Below are 18,141 nucleotides of genomic sequence, written 5' to 3' on the forward strand. Positions count from 1 at the left end.
CAAGTTAATCAACACTTCGCTTCGGTCCAAAGATGAACCATTAAAAAAATACAAATCCTCTTCCTAAAGCAGAAGAGAGCGAGTCTTTGTTACCAGGAAGTCTATTCTGATGTTTGGGGGGGAAACGAGCCTGGATGCAAGAGAACACATTCACACAGACAAAACAGCAGAGTCCGGTTTGTGTTGGTGTTGCCGGGTGAATAATTGCCTCTCTTTAAAGCAATCAGATCAACAGCAGCACAAACAGACCAGACTCTGAATCCCTCCATTTAAAGACAGAAACACTTCCTCTGCATGTTAATCCGTTCTGCTGCGAGTCTGTAGAGCGTCCACACCTGGAAAACCAGATGTTTCCAGGATCGTTTCGGTGTTTGTTTTTTAATGTTGAATTGCAGTTAATGTCGACCCACAATGCAATGCAAGAACTGAACAAAATGTCCCCTTAAATCTAATTTTGCAGCATAAAAGTCAAGATAGAAGATGAAATTTAGGACAAATTACAACTGGCAGCTCTGCGAGGCCCAGTTTATAGGGGGAACCATCGTTTTCTCTAAAGGGAATTAAAAAAAATACTAAAAACCTGAGCGGTTAGCACTCTCTCCTTGTGTTTGATTTCATGGCAATCTAATTAATATGTTGAAATATTTCTCTCAAAAGCGATGACCAATGCACAGAACCATCATTACCTCCCGCAGCCAGAAAGAAAATGCTAAAGTCATTTAAAACCTTTGAAAAGTGTAATTTAACCCCTCAAATCAACAACTTTCTTCAACAAAAACCTTTCTGTCTGTGAACAAAGAAAATAACATCTCTTGATAACAAACTGAAGGTTTTGTGGTACGATTTTTCAGAAAGAGAACTCAACCCTGTTCTGCAAGAACTCGTCACAACAGGACACGTTTCAAGGAAGGAGTGGAAAAACCAGCGTCAGGGGGAGGAGGTAAACACCAAACTGTGGAAAGAACCTGAAATCTGATGGGAGAAAAAGAAATGATGAAAAACACAAATGAAACTAAAACCAATAGAATTCAAAATGAGGCAATAAGCAGAAACTCACAAAGTAAACATCTGTCCTATTTTTGCACTCAGTTGTTTTTATTGGTAGATTTGACAAACAAGATTCAAAACAATTTGGTATTTATGCACATTTGGTCCTCATTTGGCGTCTACAACACTTTACTTTAGTCCTGCGGGTAGACGTGGACTACAGGCTGGCTTGAGACTTATTCAGGTTTTGGCAGTCTGATTCTAAGAGGATTTTATTTTTGCAACAAGCACCTGAGAAAAAAAAAGCTGACTGGTCATCAGTCTATTGGAGGAGAAACAGCGGAAAACCAACCCTGATGCTACTGGGAAAAAAAAACATTCATTCACCTGCCGAAAAAACCCCGAACTATTCCTTTACAGTTAACTGCACAGAACACATTTTATATTAAGTTGTTTTTGTTGTTTTTTTTATAAAAACTTGTAAAAGTCCGGCAGCTTCAACATATTTAAGAAAGACTGCGGTTGATCTTTTTCTAGTGATCAAAACTCTAACATTTATAAAGTAATTGTTCTAATCTTCAACAGCCCACCCATCAAGAAAAATCCATTCAAGGTCAACTTATTTGATTTTTCACCAGAGCTTTCAACCGCATCCCAGTTTTCCTAGAACTGACATGGAGGTTGCTCGTAAGATGTCGCTTTGAATTTGCTTTGGTTACCGAAACTACATCCATCCAAGACGTTCCCGATGCAGCTGAAAACTCAGGAAGAAAAGATCGTAAGTGGATCTCGGGATGACAAAAATGACAAAATTCTTGGAGATGTCGAACCTTGAGGTCACAACAACAGTTTGACGTTTTTAACTTGAGCGTAAATTTCCCTTTCTAAAGGCCAAATTTTATTTTGGTGGTGTACGTTTAATGTTTTAAAAGGCAAGAAGGTGTTTGGGTCATTATTGCACAAAAACGTCCACAGTCATAGTTGCATAGTTGGTGCTGTTGTTGAGGTATACTGATACACACAAAAACAAAAACGTTCATACATGTCAAAAAAGACATTTGGAGTCATGAAAGAACATTTCATCTCACAACATCATGAGAAGGCAGATTATGCTTTGAATAGAGTGCAAAGAGTGCGAGAAGATACAGTACGTGGACAAAATAACAGAAACAGCCCATATTATGATGGAAGCTAATTGAACTTTTGCCCCATTATTTTAAAAGAACCTTTTACTGTTATTTTGTCCACTAAAAAGTCACTAAATGAATGGTCCCAATTGGAAAAGGTAAACAAGGAAGCAGCAAATGTATTTAGTAATTCCAACCAAACTGAATATAACTTTACAGACTTCGTATTTCAAAGCTGAAGGGATCTGCGAAGTATATAATTGTAGGCCTTTGGTTTCAAACTTTAATCATGGCTAACACAATAATGATAAAGTAGCCTTTCAAATAATTAATAGTAAAACTTCTTAAGGTCTTTTTGCAAGTGGCTGATGACAATGTTAAAACGAGGAAGCCATTTATCAACTGGAGTGTGTATATGAGTTCCTGTGATGGACGCAATTTGAGTTCTGTTGAAGTCGTATGTGTGCAGCTTGTCGTCGGTTGGGGTTAAAAAAAAAACTGATGACAATAGAGCGTTTGATTCGACAGACAGTAAATAAATACTAAAGCTTCAGCTGGTGATTAACTGTTGCTACAACCAACCGTTTTTTACCTGTGAATGAGGCAACATCATCGACATAGTGGTATTCTTTTTTGGGTTCGTAGCAATGACACATTTTTTTGATGTAAACCATGTAAAGAGAACAGCTGACAATACAAGTCGTTCTTTAACAAAATACAGTTCACCATTAATCAAAAGCATCTTCTTTGAGGAGTGCAGCCGTGATGATGTCCAGAAGCGTTTGACAGGACACAGTGGCTCAAAATATAAAACCTTGGCTACGATTGAAAAGACAACCAACCCGGCCTTAACAACACATTGACACATTATTAGCTTGCAGAAAATTATTGGTCTCAGTAAGTCAATGCTGGTTCCCCGCTAGTTGAGTTTACAGGAGGTCGTTCATCAAATGTCCAAATCTTTCATCAAGGTGTAGCTTGAAAAAAAGGCTCCAAAACTTTGTCTCCTGATGAAATATTGTCTGAAAGAATGACGACGACCAACTTTTGATAACCAATGAACCGGCTTGCATCGTCGACGTTCAGCAACATCTGATGCAAATGATTGGTCTCTACAAGGTTGTTGAGCTGCTTGTGATGTAAATCGGAGAAGGAAATGACGAGCAGCCAATAAGACAAGCTTAAAATGACTCAAACTCAAAAACTCAACTGAGATCTGTACTTTTTCTTGGCCGATTCATTTTGATGTTTTAACAAATCAAGTTTTAACTCCATTTATCTCCAGCTGATATATTCTGGTGTTAGTGATGGTCGGTGCTGACTAAAAAAAACCACAAGCTGCTCGTCTAGAAGTTTTCTTTGCAAATAAAACAATGAGAGACGAGAGGTCGAGCAGCCAACCGGAGCTGCTGAGGACTGTAGCAGCGCTTATCGGCTGTGACGCTGTTTTCAAGGAGTGTTGAGGCACTTTGAGTCGCCGTGAGTTTCCGACAGCAGCGGCTGTTTTTTTTTTTTAAAGTTCAAAGAAAGGCTTAGTGCTTCGCAGAGGATTAGATGGGTTTAGTCCCCAACACTGAGACAGAGGAAAGGAAGCCAGAAGGGGTGCATGTGTTTGTGTTTCTCTTTAACAGTACTGCATTGTCTGCGAATATACGTAGGGTGAAGACAGAGAGATAATCTCCTAAATATAATTTCAGAATCATTTTCAAGACTTTTTTTTGCAGTCCCACCACATGTTGAGACCTTTCCAGATATCCGATATAATTATTTTAACTCCCAATTCCTGCAGCAATTAATCACCCGGTCTGCTGGAAATCCATCCCAAATCTAGAAAATGTAATTCCACTCCAGTAGAAATAACCTACCTACCAAAGTATTCCCAATTTCACATCCATCCGAACACTTCTACTCCCAAACGTTCCCTCACACAGCATCCTTCAATCCCACAAGCTCCTCCGCACTCACATCTGTCCACCTGCCATGCGATGAATCTTTGTCGTCTCTTTGTTGCGTCAACTTTCCTCCAGCCAGGAGGGGGGGCCCACGCTGGGGTCGCCGAGGTTTTCGCCAGCTTGTTGAATGTTCTGCTCTAGGAAATGCTGACAGGACAAACTGTGAGCCGCGACGGCGCTGTGGAGCAGCCATAACTGGTTCCGGAGAACTTTCACCTGCAGAGATGGAAAGTAATCAGTCAAGTTCGTACTGGCTCGCATTTATAACTCTTATGTCACTTTATATCTTAGATTGAGCACACTCCTTTATGTACAATACCTCAGATGCTACTAAACAGTGACATGTAGGGTTGGGAATAAAACTCCCAATACTGTTTTTGATGCTTCAAATATGGATGTTGCTGCAAAAGCAGCTACAGATTTTAAAATCCAACAGCATAGATTCTAAACACAGTTTCAAGATTAGTGTCACCAATTCAGTCGTGTTTGAGAATTTAGGAAATTCCCTCAAGACACTGTTCACGAGAATGGGGCGGACGTGATGTCAGAGTGACCTCTGACCCTCAACTTCTATTGAGTTCATCCTCAGGACCAAGTGCATGTTTGTGCCAAATTTGAAGACATTCCCTCGAGATGTTCCTGAGATATTAGAGAAGAATGGGACAGATGAAAAATAAGGCCTTCCGGTCACGGCCCTCCTCGTCTTGTTCCACTTTCAACAGCTTAAATTTTGCAGCGGAAGTGGCAAAACTTTGAGGGGAAAAAATAAAAAAATACCAAGTAAAAATGAAAACAAAAAGAGAGGGAGACTTTATGGGATGCTTTTGTGGTACGAGTTTTACTTGAACCTTTTTCTTTGCACATCTTTGGTCATCTCTCTAATGTAGATTCTTCAATACAAGCTAAAAATGTGCAAATACAGCTTGAAAAAAAAAGGTTTGACTGGTTTGGAAAAACTGGCACACAAATAATGAGAAGACATAAAAAATAATAATATGGTGGGATGGTGACAGAACCAACCGTTACGTGACCGTTAAAAGACTCGTGAACGTTTCTTCGTATCCAAGTTTTCTAAAATAAACTCTTCTCACCTTGTTCTCGTCCAGCAGCTTGACTTTGACGGACAGGTCGTCTCGGCTCTTCTGGTACCGTTCCCTCTGGCTCTGGAAGTTCTTCTGGGCCAGCTCCAGTTTGGGCAGGGTGACGGCATCCCGGGGCCCCAGGTTCAGCTCCTCCAGGTCGACTCGGTACGCATCATACTCGATCCTGGAAGTGTAGGGAAGTGACAATGGTCATCTACGGTGAGATGGCTTAATTTACCCAGAATTCATAGCAAATTAGTCCTCCTGAAAGTAGTCAGAGGCGTGCGTTCTCCACCCACCTGGCAGCCTCGTACTGCTTGGCGCTGGACATGGTGTCCTCGATGGTTTTGTTGACCAGAGTGTTCATGTCGGACGTGAAGGTGGTGACGGCCGTCGTCAGAGTCTCGCCGCTCTTCGACAGAAACCTCTGGGCCTCCGCGTTCACGCCGAACTCCACCTGACGCACAAATCACACAACATCGGTTGATTTAAACGCTTTAACGCGTCTACTCTCCGCTAGCGACGGGCATTCCCAGAAAAACACTATTCCATATTCGAGTTAGCTGTTTTTTTGGCACCCAATATTTTCCCAAGGCTCACGTGCAACGTCGGTGTTTTGAGGCTGAGCTCGGCGAAGGCGTCTCCCAGGGTCTTCTGGGTAACCGTGAACTGAGCGAGCTGATTGGCCAGCGTCTGAGCCAGCTTGGTCACGTGATCGTAGCGCTGCCGGTCGTCTTTGAGCAGCTCGAGTCGAGGCTCCAGGTCCAGATCCACCGTACGAGATCCGCGGCCGAGCTTCTCCGACAGCGCCTGCCGGGTGCACTGCGGGGGAGAACGAGTGCGATTCCCGATCGGACCGATAATTATTGATTATATCTGCTCCGCGGGAATGGAAACAGAAAGTGCAGTTAGACTCCGCCCACCTTATATGCGGTGATGCTCCACTTGCGGACACTCTGCAGTTTCTCGCCGGCCAGGTTCTTGTTGCCTTGAACAACCACAGGTCCGGTCTTTGGAGTCCGTGGAGTCGCTGGGTGGTCAGGAGCTGGGGTCAAAGGTCAACGTGGATGCAAGTTTGAATAAAATACCATCAGAGAAGTCAAATTTATTTACTTGACTGTCTGATAATGGAAACACAAAGCCATCACGGTGAAGATTCATTCATTATTTTATTGATATTCAAATATAGTCAAAGATAAATGAATTTTGAGCTGCAACTAATAGTTATTTTATAATTGAGTAAACTGTTGAAAATTTTATCAATTCGGCGTTTTATCTATAACATTTTTAGGTTTATAAAGTTGCATTTTTCTCTGAATCAAGTGACGCGTGCAAATGTCCCAAGCTTAAAAATTTTAGTATACAATGAATTTATTCATAGAAGATTACAGAAAGCAGCAGAAGAGACACACTGGAGAAGCTGGAACCAGAATTTTGGTGTTTTTTTTCTGGTCTTTTATATAAATATACATATAAAACTCAACATGCAAACTTTCCTGTCGACCAACAGATCCATGAATCGACTCATCGCTGCAGGTTCTAATCTAAAGTTTGGATCATCTCAAAGTAAAAACGCCAGCGGATCCTGAAGCCGTAAACTGCGAAAAAGGAAAATCAAGATGATATTACGACCTTTACCTTTGCTTTGCGGCATTTCCGTGGCGACCGCTGCCGTTGCTTCAGCCGGACCGGCGGTGACGTCATCGTCTCTGTGGTTACAGTTGCTGTTTCCTTCCTGTAAAGAACGTCAGCGTAGGTGAAAAAGTTCACGGTTGAAAATGCTGCTTCAAGTTCCTGCAGGTTGGTTTTAAAGTCGTCCAGAAATGGAGGTGGAAGGCAGACAGCACCACAGGCCTGTCAATCAAACAGACACGCCCCCAAAAACAGGTCTTCTTGAATCTTCTTTTCTAATGAATGAGGGATTATTTTCAGATGGACCTCCAGAAAACTAATAAGAAGGAGTGACTTTAGCAAGCAAAATTATTGACTTAATATTATTATTGACAGCACCTAGTGGCACTTGGTGGTATTGCAGTTTATGGCACTTCTGTACTGATCTCATTTTTCAGACCCGGAAACTACGTCCACTTTTATATACAGTTTATGGTTCACACCTTAAAAACAGCTTCTACACTCGAACACGTAAACTCTGCACTCATTGAATCTAAAGGTCTGATCTCACACACAGTTCGTAAAAATTGAGCTGAGACTCGACACTTGAATTTAGTTTTAAACTGGATGTGAAAAAGTCTGAAGGATGAGAAAAAAAGCTGCATGATTCCTCAAATTTCCAGCAGTTCTTGAACGCAGCACGAGTCTCAGCTCCATAAACATCAGTGATACCCGACAGTAAAGAGGTCAAGGGTCAGGAATCAAGGCAACCGTGACAATGTATGGAAGGATCACCGTGGGAACCGCAAGCTCACGGGGGCCAATCAGATCAAAAGGTTGCCAGGTCACCGCGGAGATCGCGGCTCCCTGCTGCGATCGGCGTCGGGCGAGAGAGGTCAGAGGTCACTGGAGCGCTCGAGACAGGAAACAGTCACCCGATGTGGACGGGAGGGAACGAAACGCACGTTCGTGTCTTCTGTGAGGACCAGCGATGACATCACGCGCACACGGCAACCCAAACCCGGACCCCGAAAACCGGGTCTGGGCCCCCAAACAGGCCCCGAGTGTGTCCCGAAGAGAGGACCGGTCCAAATGTCCTCACTACCGAAGTCTGCAACACTCACACAGGTCCTCACAGAGACAGACAAACACACACACACACATACTGTGGAGGACTCGGTGGGCCGGAGGAAATGAACTCGGAGGTGCTGCGTCTCATCAAAGAGACAGCGATGCATGCAGTGACGCAGAGCGACCTGCCGGAGACCACCTTCGCTCTTTCCAAAGGTCGGAGACGCTTCCTGGTTTCTACGACGAGCTCTTAAAGAGAAAATCCACCCAAAAACTCTTCAAAAAAACAAAAACAACAACAACAACACAGTTTTATTCTGCAGTCGCGGCTCCACCACCGTTTGAATACTTTTACTTGTTTGTTTTAATACTTTTATTTGTTTGTTTTAATTTGATCTCTCTGTATTTACATATCAAATTTTTTTTTCTTCGATTACATCCTCTTTTATTTACAAGGTGCGATGAAAAAGTTCCAAAACCGTGGACGAAATATCTTAAAAATCGCTTTCATTTAAGGAAGACAAATATACGCTAGCGTCTGGGTTATTCATCGGAAGTGTTCTCAACAGGTTCCTGCAAAACGTTTCACAATAAAAGCCTCGTATTATAAAAAGGCTTTTATTTTGCGAACAAAGATTTGAGCTCGTAAAGATGCCGTAATTTTAACGGGGCAAACAGGAGCGGATCAAAAACGAGGCTTCGAGTCGACGTCTTGAATCAATCGACACTCGATAACTCTAAATACTTACTGACGAGGGTTAATTCCACCATCTGAGATACCGTATAGCTTCTCTTGTCAGCTCCAACCACCTCGACCTCTGACCTCTGACCTCTCTCGTCAACAAGGTGTTCCCTCACTGGAGCTGTTTTTTTCTTTCGTTTGTGATGAAAGTCTGACGAGATCAGCGGCATAAAAAAAACAAAAAAACACTCGGCGTTGGCTGATTGGATGATTGCATGAGTAAGCAATACGGCAACCAGCCACCGGGGAGCGACAGAGAGGCTTTTGGTCTAAATGTACACGTTGAGTGGAGATCAGAAACATCAGAGCTGGACAGTAAGAAGAAGTTTTCATGCCGTCTCACCGCCGGAGGAGTTTCCTCCGATACGACGCCGGACGCCGAAACGCTGACTCCGCCTCTCTGCACCGCCACCTCCATCCTCCTCGGTCCTCTTCGTCTGGACCAAAGAGAAAACATTCAAATTGAGTCTTATTGGATGACCCTAACCCTGCGTTCAATAAAGCCAAATTAAAGCAGTTTAAATCTTCTGTGATGAATGTGTGTATTTATTCATATTGTGTTTTCACCTTTTTATTCTTTCTATGCTGCTATGACGACCGAATGTCCCCACTGTGGGATCAATAAAGTCAAAAATCAAATCAACTCAAACGCTTCGCACCCTCACGACCACTCATGTTCGGTCGTCTGTCTCCATCTAGTGGTCACAATCGTCCACTGCAATTCAATTCAATTTATACAGAAACAAATACCCCCCCCCCCCCCCCAAAAAAAAAAAAAAAGTTATCTCAGCTCATCTTTGTTTTTAACAGTAAGAAAGAAAAAAAAAAAAAAAAAAAAAAAAAAAAAAAAAAAAAAAAAAAAAAAAAAAAAAAAAAAAAAAGCCTCCGTCAGAACCAGACTCCATCAGAACCAGACTCCGTTAGAACCAGGCTCCGTCAGAACCAGGCTCCGTTAGAGCCAGACTCTACCAGACTCCGTTAGAACCAGACTCCATCAGAACCAGACTCCGTTAGAACCAGGCTCCGTTAGAGCCAGACTCTACCAGACTCCGTTAGAACCAGGCTCCGTCAGAACCAGACTCCGTTAGAACCAGACTCCGTTAGAACCAGGCTCCGTCAGAACCAGGCTCCGTTAGAACCAGGCTCCGTTAGAGCCAGACTCCATCAGAACCAGACTCTGTTAGAGCCAGACTCTACCAGACTCCGTTAGAACCAGACTCCGTTAGAACCAGGCTCCGTCAGAACCAGGCTCCGTCAGAACCAGGCTCCGTTAGAACCAGACTCTACCAGACTCCGTTAGAACCAGGCTCCGTCAGAACCAGGCTCCGTTAGAGCCAGACTCTACCAGACTCCGTTAGAACCAGGCTCCGTTAGAGCCAGACTCCGTTAGAACCAGACTCCGTTAGAACCAGGCTCCGTCAGAACCAGACCCTGTTAGAGCCAGACTCTACCAGGCTCCGTCAGAACCAGGCTCCGTCAGAACCAGACTCCGTCAGAACCAGGCTCCGAGGTGACCGGCGGCCCGGGTGGAGTGAGCGGAGAGAGAAAAGAGCAGCAGGTCGGAGGGATCGCCAAAATAAAAGTCCCGGTTTCGTTTTGATGTGGTGATTTTTGCACAATAAATAAAACCCAGTTGAATAATTCACTCTTTATGGAACCGTTGAGTCACTCGGCCTTGCTGAGACGTTGCAACAGAGGACGGGCGATACGATTTCCACGCCTAAAACTTTATCTCCAATAAGTGCAAAGTGCAGACGCCTCATCTTAAGGGTGTGATGGGACAATGCTTGTCGAAGAAAGGGCGACCTTTGACCTCACAAAACCCCCAAAAATGAAGTTACAATTTTCAATGTGGCATGTCCCAACGTTTAAAGTAAAAAATAAACTCTGCACAACGAGAACCATATATATATATATATGTTTATATATATATATATGCACATAATACTTCCACTAGATATGGAGTTACCTGTACTTCTGCTTAGTAAGGGGAAGATGAACTTCCCTTGTGCACTTGTTTAATCTGAGAAACGTTGGTCTGAAATTGTATAAATAAAGTGAGTGACAGGTAAAGATGGCACCATCTGTATCATCCCACCTGCTCCGCCACTATTTACTATCTATTTCATCTCTAATGTAAATGTGCAGTTCACTTAAACATCAGATATCGCTGCTTCCTGCTTCTTTTTGCATAAAACTGCACGTTTGTATTCAACAGCTTACACCCTTATTCTTTTATTTTCTACATTTCTTTAAAGTTTTTTTGTGTGAATTATTTTAATATACGTTTTATTTAAAGGAGGATGAACAAAGTACGAGGTGCATGTGGCTGGAATAAAATTACAAAAAGTTAATGACAGTGTTCATGTTCACAATCCAAAGAGTTCACTGGAAGAATCTCGAATCTAAAACACTTCTTGTTTTGTTTGCACTTCATTGATTCGACCAATCGATTAAACGCTTTAAAATACTAATACAACGTTGAATAAAATGGACGGGCGTACAATAATCCAGATTTAACAGCTGTAATTACAATAAAAACACAATGTGACGTTAAATGCACAAAGTGCTGCATTAAATACAGAAAATAATCTGTCATTTAAACTGAATTAACGCTGTTAAGAAGCTCATTCTGGCCTGTTTGAGACATTACAGTTCATTTATTTGCCTTTAATTGGTGTATTTTAGTCTTATTTTCCTTCATATGTCTGAATCGGCACTCGGTTGCCAGTTTATTAGGAACACCTGGCAGACAATAACATCCAGGGCTGTTTCATTTCATGTTTGTTCTGCACGCCGGAACTCGGTTTCTACATTTCAACACGTCGTAAAGTGACGAAACGGAGAGTAAAAAACAGATGAAATGGTTTTTATTCTCATGGATAGAAAACAAACGGGCGGAGGCAGATTTTACCTTCACAGCTTTCAAACAAACTCCTGTTTCCTGTTTCCTCCTCCTTCTCCTCCTCCTTCTCCTCCTCCTTCTTCTTCTCCTTCTTGTTTTTCTCGCTGCCGTCAACTCCTCATATTTCAAATTCACAACCTGAAAACTTGACTGATTAAAAAGTTGTGAAGCCAAAAGCGAGAAAAGTCAAACATCCCCGGAAGTGTTTACTGCACGTTTTTCTTTTTTTCCCCCGAGCGAGGAGGCGCGTTTGTTTTCCTCCCCTGTGCTCCCCGGAGGGGCGGTGATATCAGCCGGTCAGACAGGATCAGCTGTGAATGACGTAAAACTGGAATTAAGACCGTGTTGAAATACTCAGTTATAAGTCCTGCATTCAATGTCTTCATTTAGTAACAATAAAAAAATCACGTGGAAGGCATTCAAAACGCCATATTTTTTTAAATTAAAATAAATTTACAATAGCTACAAATTCTGTGACAAAAAGTCAAATAATGAGTTTGTAAACGAAACTAAATATTATTTTATAAGTTATGGAAAAATTCAAAGTAGCGTTTGCTTTGGCTGTTTTCTTGTTATCTCGTTAAAAATGGACACAAGCGAGCTTTAACGTAAACTACGGGCTAATTAACCAATCGCCCCGTTGTTGTCTTCTTATGTTTTTAGTTGATCCTCTTTCTTTTACAATCGTTGGTTATTAAAACAAAAACAAAAAATCCAGTTATGAACCAACAGCAGGTCAAAAACACGCAAACATCTGACGTGACTGCAGTGATTCACTATCACTTCCATCTTTTTATATTAAATGGTGTCAAGCTTACGATCTGAAATGTCCCTTTGAGGCGGCGACGAACATTTAAAATGATTCACATACAAATTCCAGTTTATTTCCGAAACCTGCAGGGAGGTTGAGCTTTTTCTTGTCTTTCCTCTGAAACATACCGGGTTTTTTTGGGTGTGCGACTTTGAAAGAAGACAACGGTGGAGAAACCTCAACGTGAGTGAGTTTTATTGGGGAGTATTTCTAAAAACAGCGGTTGACCGGTCGAAATCAGAAGCTGGCCCTCATGTTGTTTCTGTTGTTTCTGATCTCCAGCTCCAGCTGATCGATCCTCACCTGCAGAACAGGAAACAACACGTCACTCAAACGTTGGATCTCACTCTTCACCGCCTTTCCATTTTAAGTTCAGATGGTGTGCTCACATCTTTGTGGTGAAGCTCTTCCCTCAGACCTCTGATCTCGTCTTGCTGTCTGTAAAACGCCTGCAGGAGCTGAAACACAAACAGCGGGATGAAGCGGGAAACTGAACGCGAAAATAAAAAAAGAAGAAGAAGAAGAAGAAGAAGAAGAAGAAGAACCGCCCTCTGACCTCGCTCTCGGTCGGCGGCGGCGGCCGCTCGGCGGGTTCACAGCAGTGCGGCGTGCAGCCGTACGTCCACTGAGGGATCTGCGTCTCGTCCGGCTGCCAGCCCGACAGATCGCTCAGGTCTCGGGGGTATTTGGCGTCCTGGTAGGCCAGCTGCTCCTCCAGGAAGGCCTCGGAAAGAGAGCAGCGGCACAACCACCACGCAGGAGGTAAAAAAAAGAGAGTAAGAGCTCACGAGAAGAGATCCGTCCCCAAATCAGAATTCAGTGGAAGTTCAACCGAAGCAGATTCAGGTCCTGAGAGGTCAAATCCAGTCGAGGTTAAATCCAGTCGAGGTTAAATCCAGTCGAGGTTACGTCTTTGGCAGCTTTAACTCGTTCAAAAACGAATGAAATCAGCCCGAGTGGAGAATTTGGTATTTTATAGTTTTTTTTGGAAGACGTCACAAAACGGCTCGCTAGCGCCCCCTAAAATGAGATCTCAGGGCTGCTTTCACCTACATGAACGAAATTCTGTGAACACGTGCGTCACACCCAGATCTAGAAAAAAGTCTTTCAGCACCGTGAGCTAAACTCAACAGGAAGTCCGCCATTTTGAATTTAGTGGCCATTTCTGGCTTTTTGCACGTGTTGCACCTTCAACTAACTCCTGCAGAATTTATCGGACCGACTTGATGAACTCCACGGCCGCGTCACATATCACAGCTTGCAGTTTTAATTATGAATATTTTTGATTCATACAAATAAATCACAGAAAGTGAGTTCAGAGCGTAGAAAGTCGTTTACCTCCTCCATAAAGTTTATGTGTACCATCGTCACCGCACCCACAGCTGGACCCACCGGGAGCCCGAGGGAGCTCCGCTGCCTCACCACCCCCTTCTCAGCCGGGGTTTCTGGGTAAGGGTTGGCTACTCGAGTCCCCGGCTTCAGAGACATCAGCACTGGGCCTGGTGGAGAGATGTAAGAGTCTGTCGGTAGCCACGATGGGAAAAACTGGATATCTATTACGAACCTGTCGGCCACTGACCTCTGTTGATCCCCAGCAGCCACTCCTGAGCCGTCATGGCCGCCTGGTTTCCAGATGTCATCGGGTACAGGTCCTCTTGGAAGATTCCTGACTGGGAGGACAGAGTTGAACGCTGTAAGACGACTTTCTGTCCTTTTGTTCCTGCCGTCATCTTTAGTGATTGCAACATAAAGAAAAGTGAGGTGGATGCGTCTTCCCGACCTCTTTTCGCGGTACGATCATGGACAGAGGCTCCACCAGGTCTTTGATCACGATCAGACGATAGAATCGGAAAACCTCACAGGCGCTCACGTCCAGGCCGCGCTTTGGCATCACCCCTGTAGTGAGGTCGGAGGTCAGAGACATCAGTCAGACTTCAGTAAGTCTTAATACAGCTGACGAGTTCATGAAGCGACGTCTCTTTAGGGTCTTCAGGGAGTTTTAGGGTCCAAATCCATTTTAATCAGGATACAAACTTTAAATCGACGATCTGGAGAGATTTCTGCTTCGGCGACACACGTGGCGATAAGCGGTAACTGCAGTTGTGTTTTGGATTTTTACTTTCCAAGAGAAGTCTCTTTTTCTTACACTTTGAAGTTTCGGCGATTTCTTTCTTTGTTTCTTTGAGATTGGGAAAAAAAACGTATGTAAGACCAACGTCCCTCGTTTTACCTCATTCGGCGTTACGTAGCAACTTAAACATTTATTTTTAAAAAAGCTTTGAGATTATTTGAATTATTCAGCAGTGTCTGAAATGACTAACTCGCAGGGTTGTGTGAGTGTGTGGATGTTTGCTGATCTGACCGAGTCCTTTCTGTGGCAGCAGCGACCTGTACTCTGTCAGGAAGTGGACGTAAGGTTTCTCGGCGCTCAGCTCGTAGTACCGGATGTTTCCGTCACCCTGGAAACACAAACACAAACACAAACACCTCTTCACTGTCGGTGTGTTTCAGACGGATTTTGTCTGAAGCGGTTGGTCCTACATTGGTTCAGTCTGTTCGAACCCAACCGACTGCATGAAGAGACGCCTGACCGGACATATGTGTTTGTTTTATGGACCTTTCCAGCCAGGTAGAGCATGTGCGTGTCCGGGTCGTAGAACGGGAAGAGAACTCCTGCAGACCCGTCCAGGTCCTCTTCATGGAGCGGTTCAGACAAGTCGTCCTGCGGAAACAGTTTAAATTTACCATCAAATGTAACCAAAGAGTTGATTCGTCGTGATAAACAACAGGTTTCAAAAGAGGCTGATGTTTGTCTTACGGGGTCCCAGAGGACGATCTGTCGGTGGTTCCAGGGCGAACTTCCTGTGGACAGAAGCATCTTCAGGCCTCCGATGTATAAAACTTTGTTGGCCCTGTGCGACTTACTGTTGGACACCTGCACAGATGAAAGTTACATCGCTGCACATTTTTGCATGAGGACACACGGTCAGGCAAAATGAACTCATTTAAAAAAAATGTTTTTAAAACCACACACCTGTAAGATGCTTCCTGTCCGCGGGTCCAGGACTCGAACCCGTCTGTCTTTGGACGTGACGGCCAGCCGGCTGCCGTCGCTGTTGAAGCTGGCCGACAGCAGCAGCGTCTCGGACGGGTAGCGGTGGTGGAGCGGCATCAGCACCACCCGGACCGGCTGCCTGATTACTGGACCAGCCTGGGACACATCCCAGAGGAGGACCTGAGGCAGGAGAAGAGACGCAGTCACGGCCGTTCTGATATGAAAACATAATAACGATTGTTCAGGTAAATTATAAAACTGAACAAAATTCATAAACAATATAAAAACAAAAGTGCTGATTTAATAAACCCCTTTTTTTTTTGGGACTAAATTGAATGTTGTGATGCCGTGACAGCTACTGGCACTGACCAATGAGGCGCCTGACCTTGTAGTCGTAGGCGGAGCTAAGCAGCAGGTTCTCAGCGGTCGGATGCCACTCAATAAGCCCCACCCTCCTGGAGTGACCAATCAGAGTCTTCCTGGCCTTGGTGAGGTTCTGTTGGACGCCGCAGACGGGGACGTCCCAGATCTTCACCTTCACACACGCACACACGCCGATTTCAATGTACTGTTGTTGTGAAAGAAACATATTGCAGCATTCAACTCCAAAAGGTAACCTCGGGCCGAGTCCGGCCGCGGGTCTGACGTGAGCTCGCATCTTAACGATAAAGGTAAACACACAGAGACGACCGTGACCGGCGTACAGTGCAGTCCTCCGAGCACGAGGCGACGCAGTGGTCGTCAAACGGGTTCCACTTGACGTCCAGGACTCGGCCGCCGTGACCGCACACCCTCGGGTGCTGGGGGTCCACCCTGCCTGTCTGAGAGAGCACCAGAACCATTTCACCCTCTCAGGCCTCACCGCCACTTCACATTTAGCCGGCGTTAGTTTACTCTTACAGGAAAAAGAGGAGCCAACTAAACGAATACCAGACAGGAAACAGCTGGCCTGCGTCGGTGACCTACCGACTCCTCTGAAGCTCAATAGAGCTTCATTTCTGCTTTTATTGTGTTTATAAGAAGGAAACTAGTGAAAAATTAAAAAAATGCCTTCATACATGATGGATGGGCAGGACCAGAAAGGAACCGCCCCCGGCACACTCGGTCACCACGGCGATGAAGCAGGGATTGGTCGAGCAGTAGTGGTTGTCGTGGACACCGCGTGTGATCGGCACCCCCGTCGTAGCTGTGCTCCTTCGTGGACGGCTTACCGAAGACGTGGCGAAACTTTGAGCAGCGGAAAGACGAACGCCACGACATCGTCTGGAGGACAGGAAGCACCGGAGGACGACGCTCAGAGGGGGTTCAACTGTTTCAGCGGCTTCACGTCAACAAAGAATCATCAGATGGAAAAAGATGATGGAAAAAAAGAGTGTGTGTGTGTGTGTGTGTGTGTGTGTGTGTGTGTGTGTGTGTGTGTGTGTGTGTGTGTGTATCAGACCGACATAATCTCATAATAGTGTTGTGGAACTTCAGCAGTGGCATTATCTGACCTAATCAATAATGCAATCAGCTGTCATTATTGGCTTTTATAATCTTATCAATAATAAATCAATTTCTTCAATAACTGAACTTTCCAATTATTCTCACACACACACACAAACAGATAAATCCATCGTCCGGGACGGCTCGTTTTGTCTCTTTTAACTATTTATAAACTGCACACACACTTCCTGTTGTGACACTTTCCTCCTCCTGACCTTTGACCTTTACTGGAGCTGCAAAAGATCACCTTACTGCAGGAGAGTAGAGGAACAAAGGAAGAAAGGGGGGATAATAAGATAAAAGCATCAATCTAAGTACTTTTACTTGATAGCAGTGACGTACAGTTCTGATGCTTTTGAGTATTTTCACCTTGTGATGTTACTAAAAACTCCACTGGAATACTTCAATTAACGTAGTTTTACCACCAATCCCTCGACCCCTCAGATTGTTCCAGGGACCCTTTGGAGGGGCCCGAACCCTAGGTTGGGAACCACAGGGAGTAAAGTGACTGCTCCACCTCAAGCAGTTACAATAGTGACGATACACACGAGCATCTTCGGCGCCCTCTGCAGGACCAACACATATTTGTGTGATGTGCAGCAGGATTATTATCACAGGAAGCGCATATGACTCTTTATCAGGGAATTGTTTTTATGGTCTTTTATCAAAATTAATATAAATGAAGCGCTTCCTGTTGGCTTGATCATCACTAAAGTTACATTACAAAAAAAAAAAATATATATATATATACACATTATATAAATGTATGTAAAGGATGTTCTCTTACCTCTGATACAGTCATGAAGGAATCACTGGGTCCCCGTCCTGCAAACGAAACTCATGCTGTTACCGATAATAATACTGTTACCATGACAACTGCTATGTTAAAAACAATTTTTTTTCCTGCGAAAGCACTGCAAATAAAACTTCTGTGTCTGCAGTCCTGCTGACTTCTGACAGCATCCACCTGAAGGCTGGCTGTGTGTGTGTGTGTGTGTGTGTGTGTGTGTGTGTGTGTGTGTGTGTGTGTGCGCTCACTCCTGATCCATGACGTTCAGCCTCTGCTTCCACATTAGCCGAGCTGTTTATGCACGGCTGCTCGCGCACAAACGCCTCCTCGACAATCCGATACGACCGCCGCACTTGACACACGCATTCACACGCATTCACACGCATTCAAACGCATTCACACGCATTCACACGCATTCAAACGCACTCAAACGCATTCACACGCATTCAAATGCATTCACACGCATTCAAACGCACTCACACGCATTCACACGCACTCACACGCATTCACACGCATTCAAACG

The 18,141-nt window shown here is 44.1% G+C and overlaps 2 protein-coding genes across 2 annotated transcripts; both read right to left on the reverse strand.

Moving 5' to 3' along the window:
- Positions 1–1,087: 1,087 nt before the first annotated feature.
- On the reverse strand, positions 1,088–11,684 carry LOC138211900 (arfaptin-1-like). Its single transcript, XM_069172081.1, has 8 exons — positions 11,487–11,684; positions 8,916–9,009; positions 6,787–6,883; positions 6,072–6,193; positions 5,749–5,970; positions 5,448–5,605; positions 5,158–5,332; positions 1,088–4,282 (listed from the first exon to the last, which is right to left on the reverse strand). Exons 2-8 carry the CDS (start codon positions 8,988–8,990, stop codon positions 4,127–4,129), a joined length of 1,005 nt encoding a protein of 334 aa, XP_069028182.1. The 5' UTR covers positions 8,991–9,009; positions 11,487–11,684; the 3' UTR covers positions 1,088–4,126.
- Positions 11,685–12,480: 796 nt separating this feature from the next.
- coro2ab (coronin 2Ab) lies at positions 12,481–17,983 on the reverse strand. The gene is given in 16 exon segments (XM_069172087.1): positions 12,481–12,591; positions 12,678–12,746; positions 12,845–13,012; positions 13,627–13,787; positions 13,868–13,958; positions 14,069–14,184; positions 14,651–14,747; positions 14,906–15,010; positions 15,107–15,223; positions 15,323–15,523; positions 15,729–15,878; positions 16,048–16,164; positions 16,402–16,521; positions 16,523–16,606; positions 17,616–17,653; positions 17,867–17,983. Coding segments are annotated over 15 exon segments (1,677 nt in total). The 5' UTR covers positions 17,631–17,653; positions 17,867–17,983; the 3' UTR covers positions 12,481–12,525.
- Between the last annotated feature and the right edge of the window lie 158 nt (positions 17,984–18,141).

Source organism: Embiotoca jacksoni, unplaced genomic scaffold (genome assembly GCF_022577435.1).
Source record: "Embiotoca jacksoni isolate LCO1_2020_lvr unplaced genomic scaffold, fEmbJac1.0.p SCAF_51, whole genome shotgun sequence".
Classification (NCBI taxonomy): Eukaryota; Metazoa; Chordata; class Actinopteri; family Embiotocidae; genus Embiotoca; species Embiotoca jacksoni.

Excerpts from the sequence above, each read along its gene's own strand:
- LOC138211900 (XM_069172081.1), bottom strand. The coding sequence starts at position 8,990 with ATGGAGGTGGCGGTGCAGAGAGGCGGAGTCAGCGTTTCGGCGTCCGGC. Across the intron at positions 6,194-6,786 it reads GGAAATGCCGCAAAGCAAAG|CTCCTGACCACCCAGCGACT; the intron begins GTAAAGGTCGTA and ends CTTTGACCCCAG. Across the intron at positions 5,971-6,071 it reads GGAGCATCACCGCATATAAG|TGCACCCGGCAGGCGCTGTC; the intron begins GTGGGCGGAGTC and ends TCTCCCCCGCAG.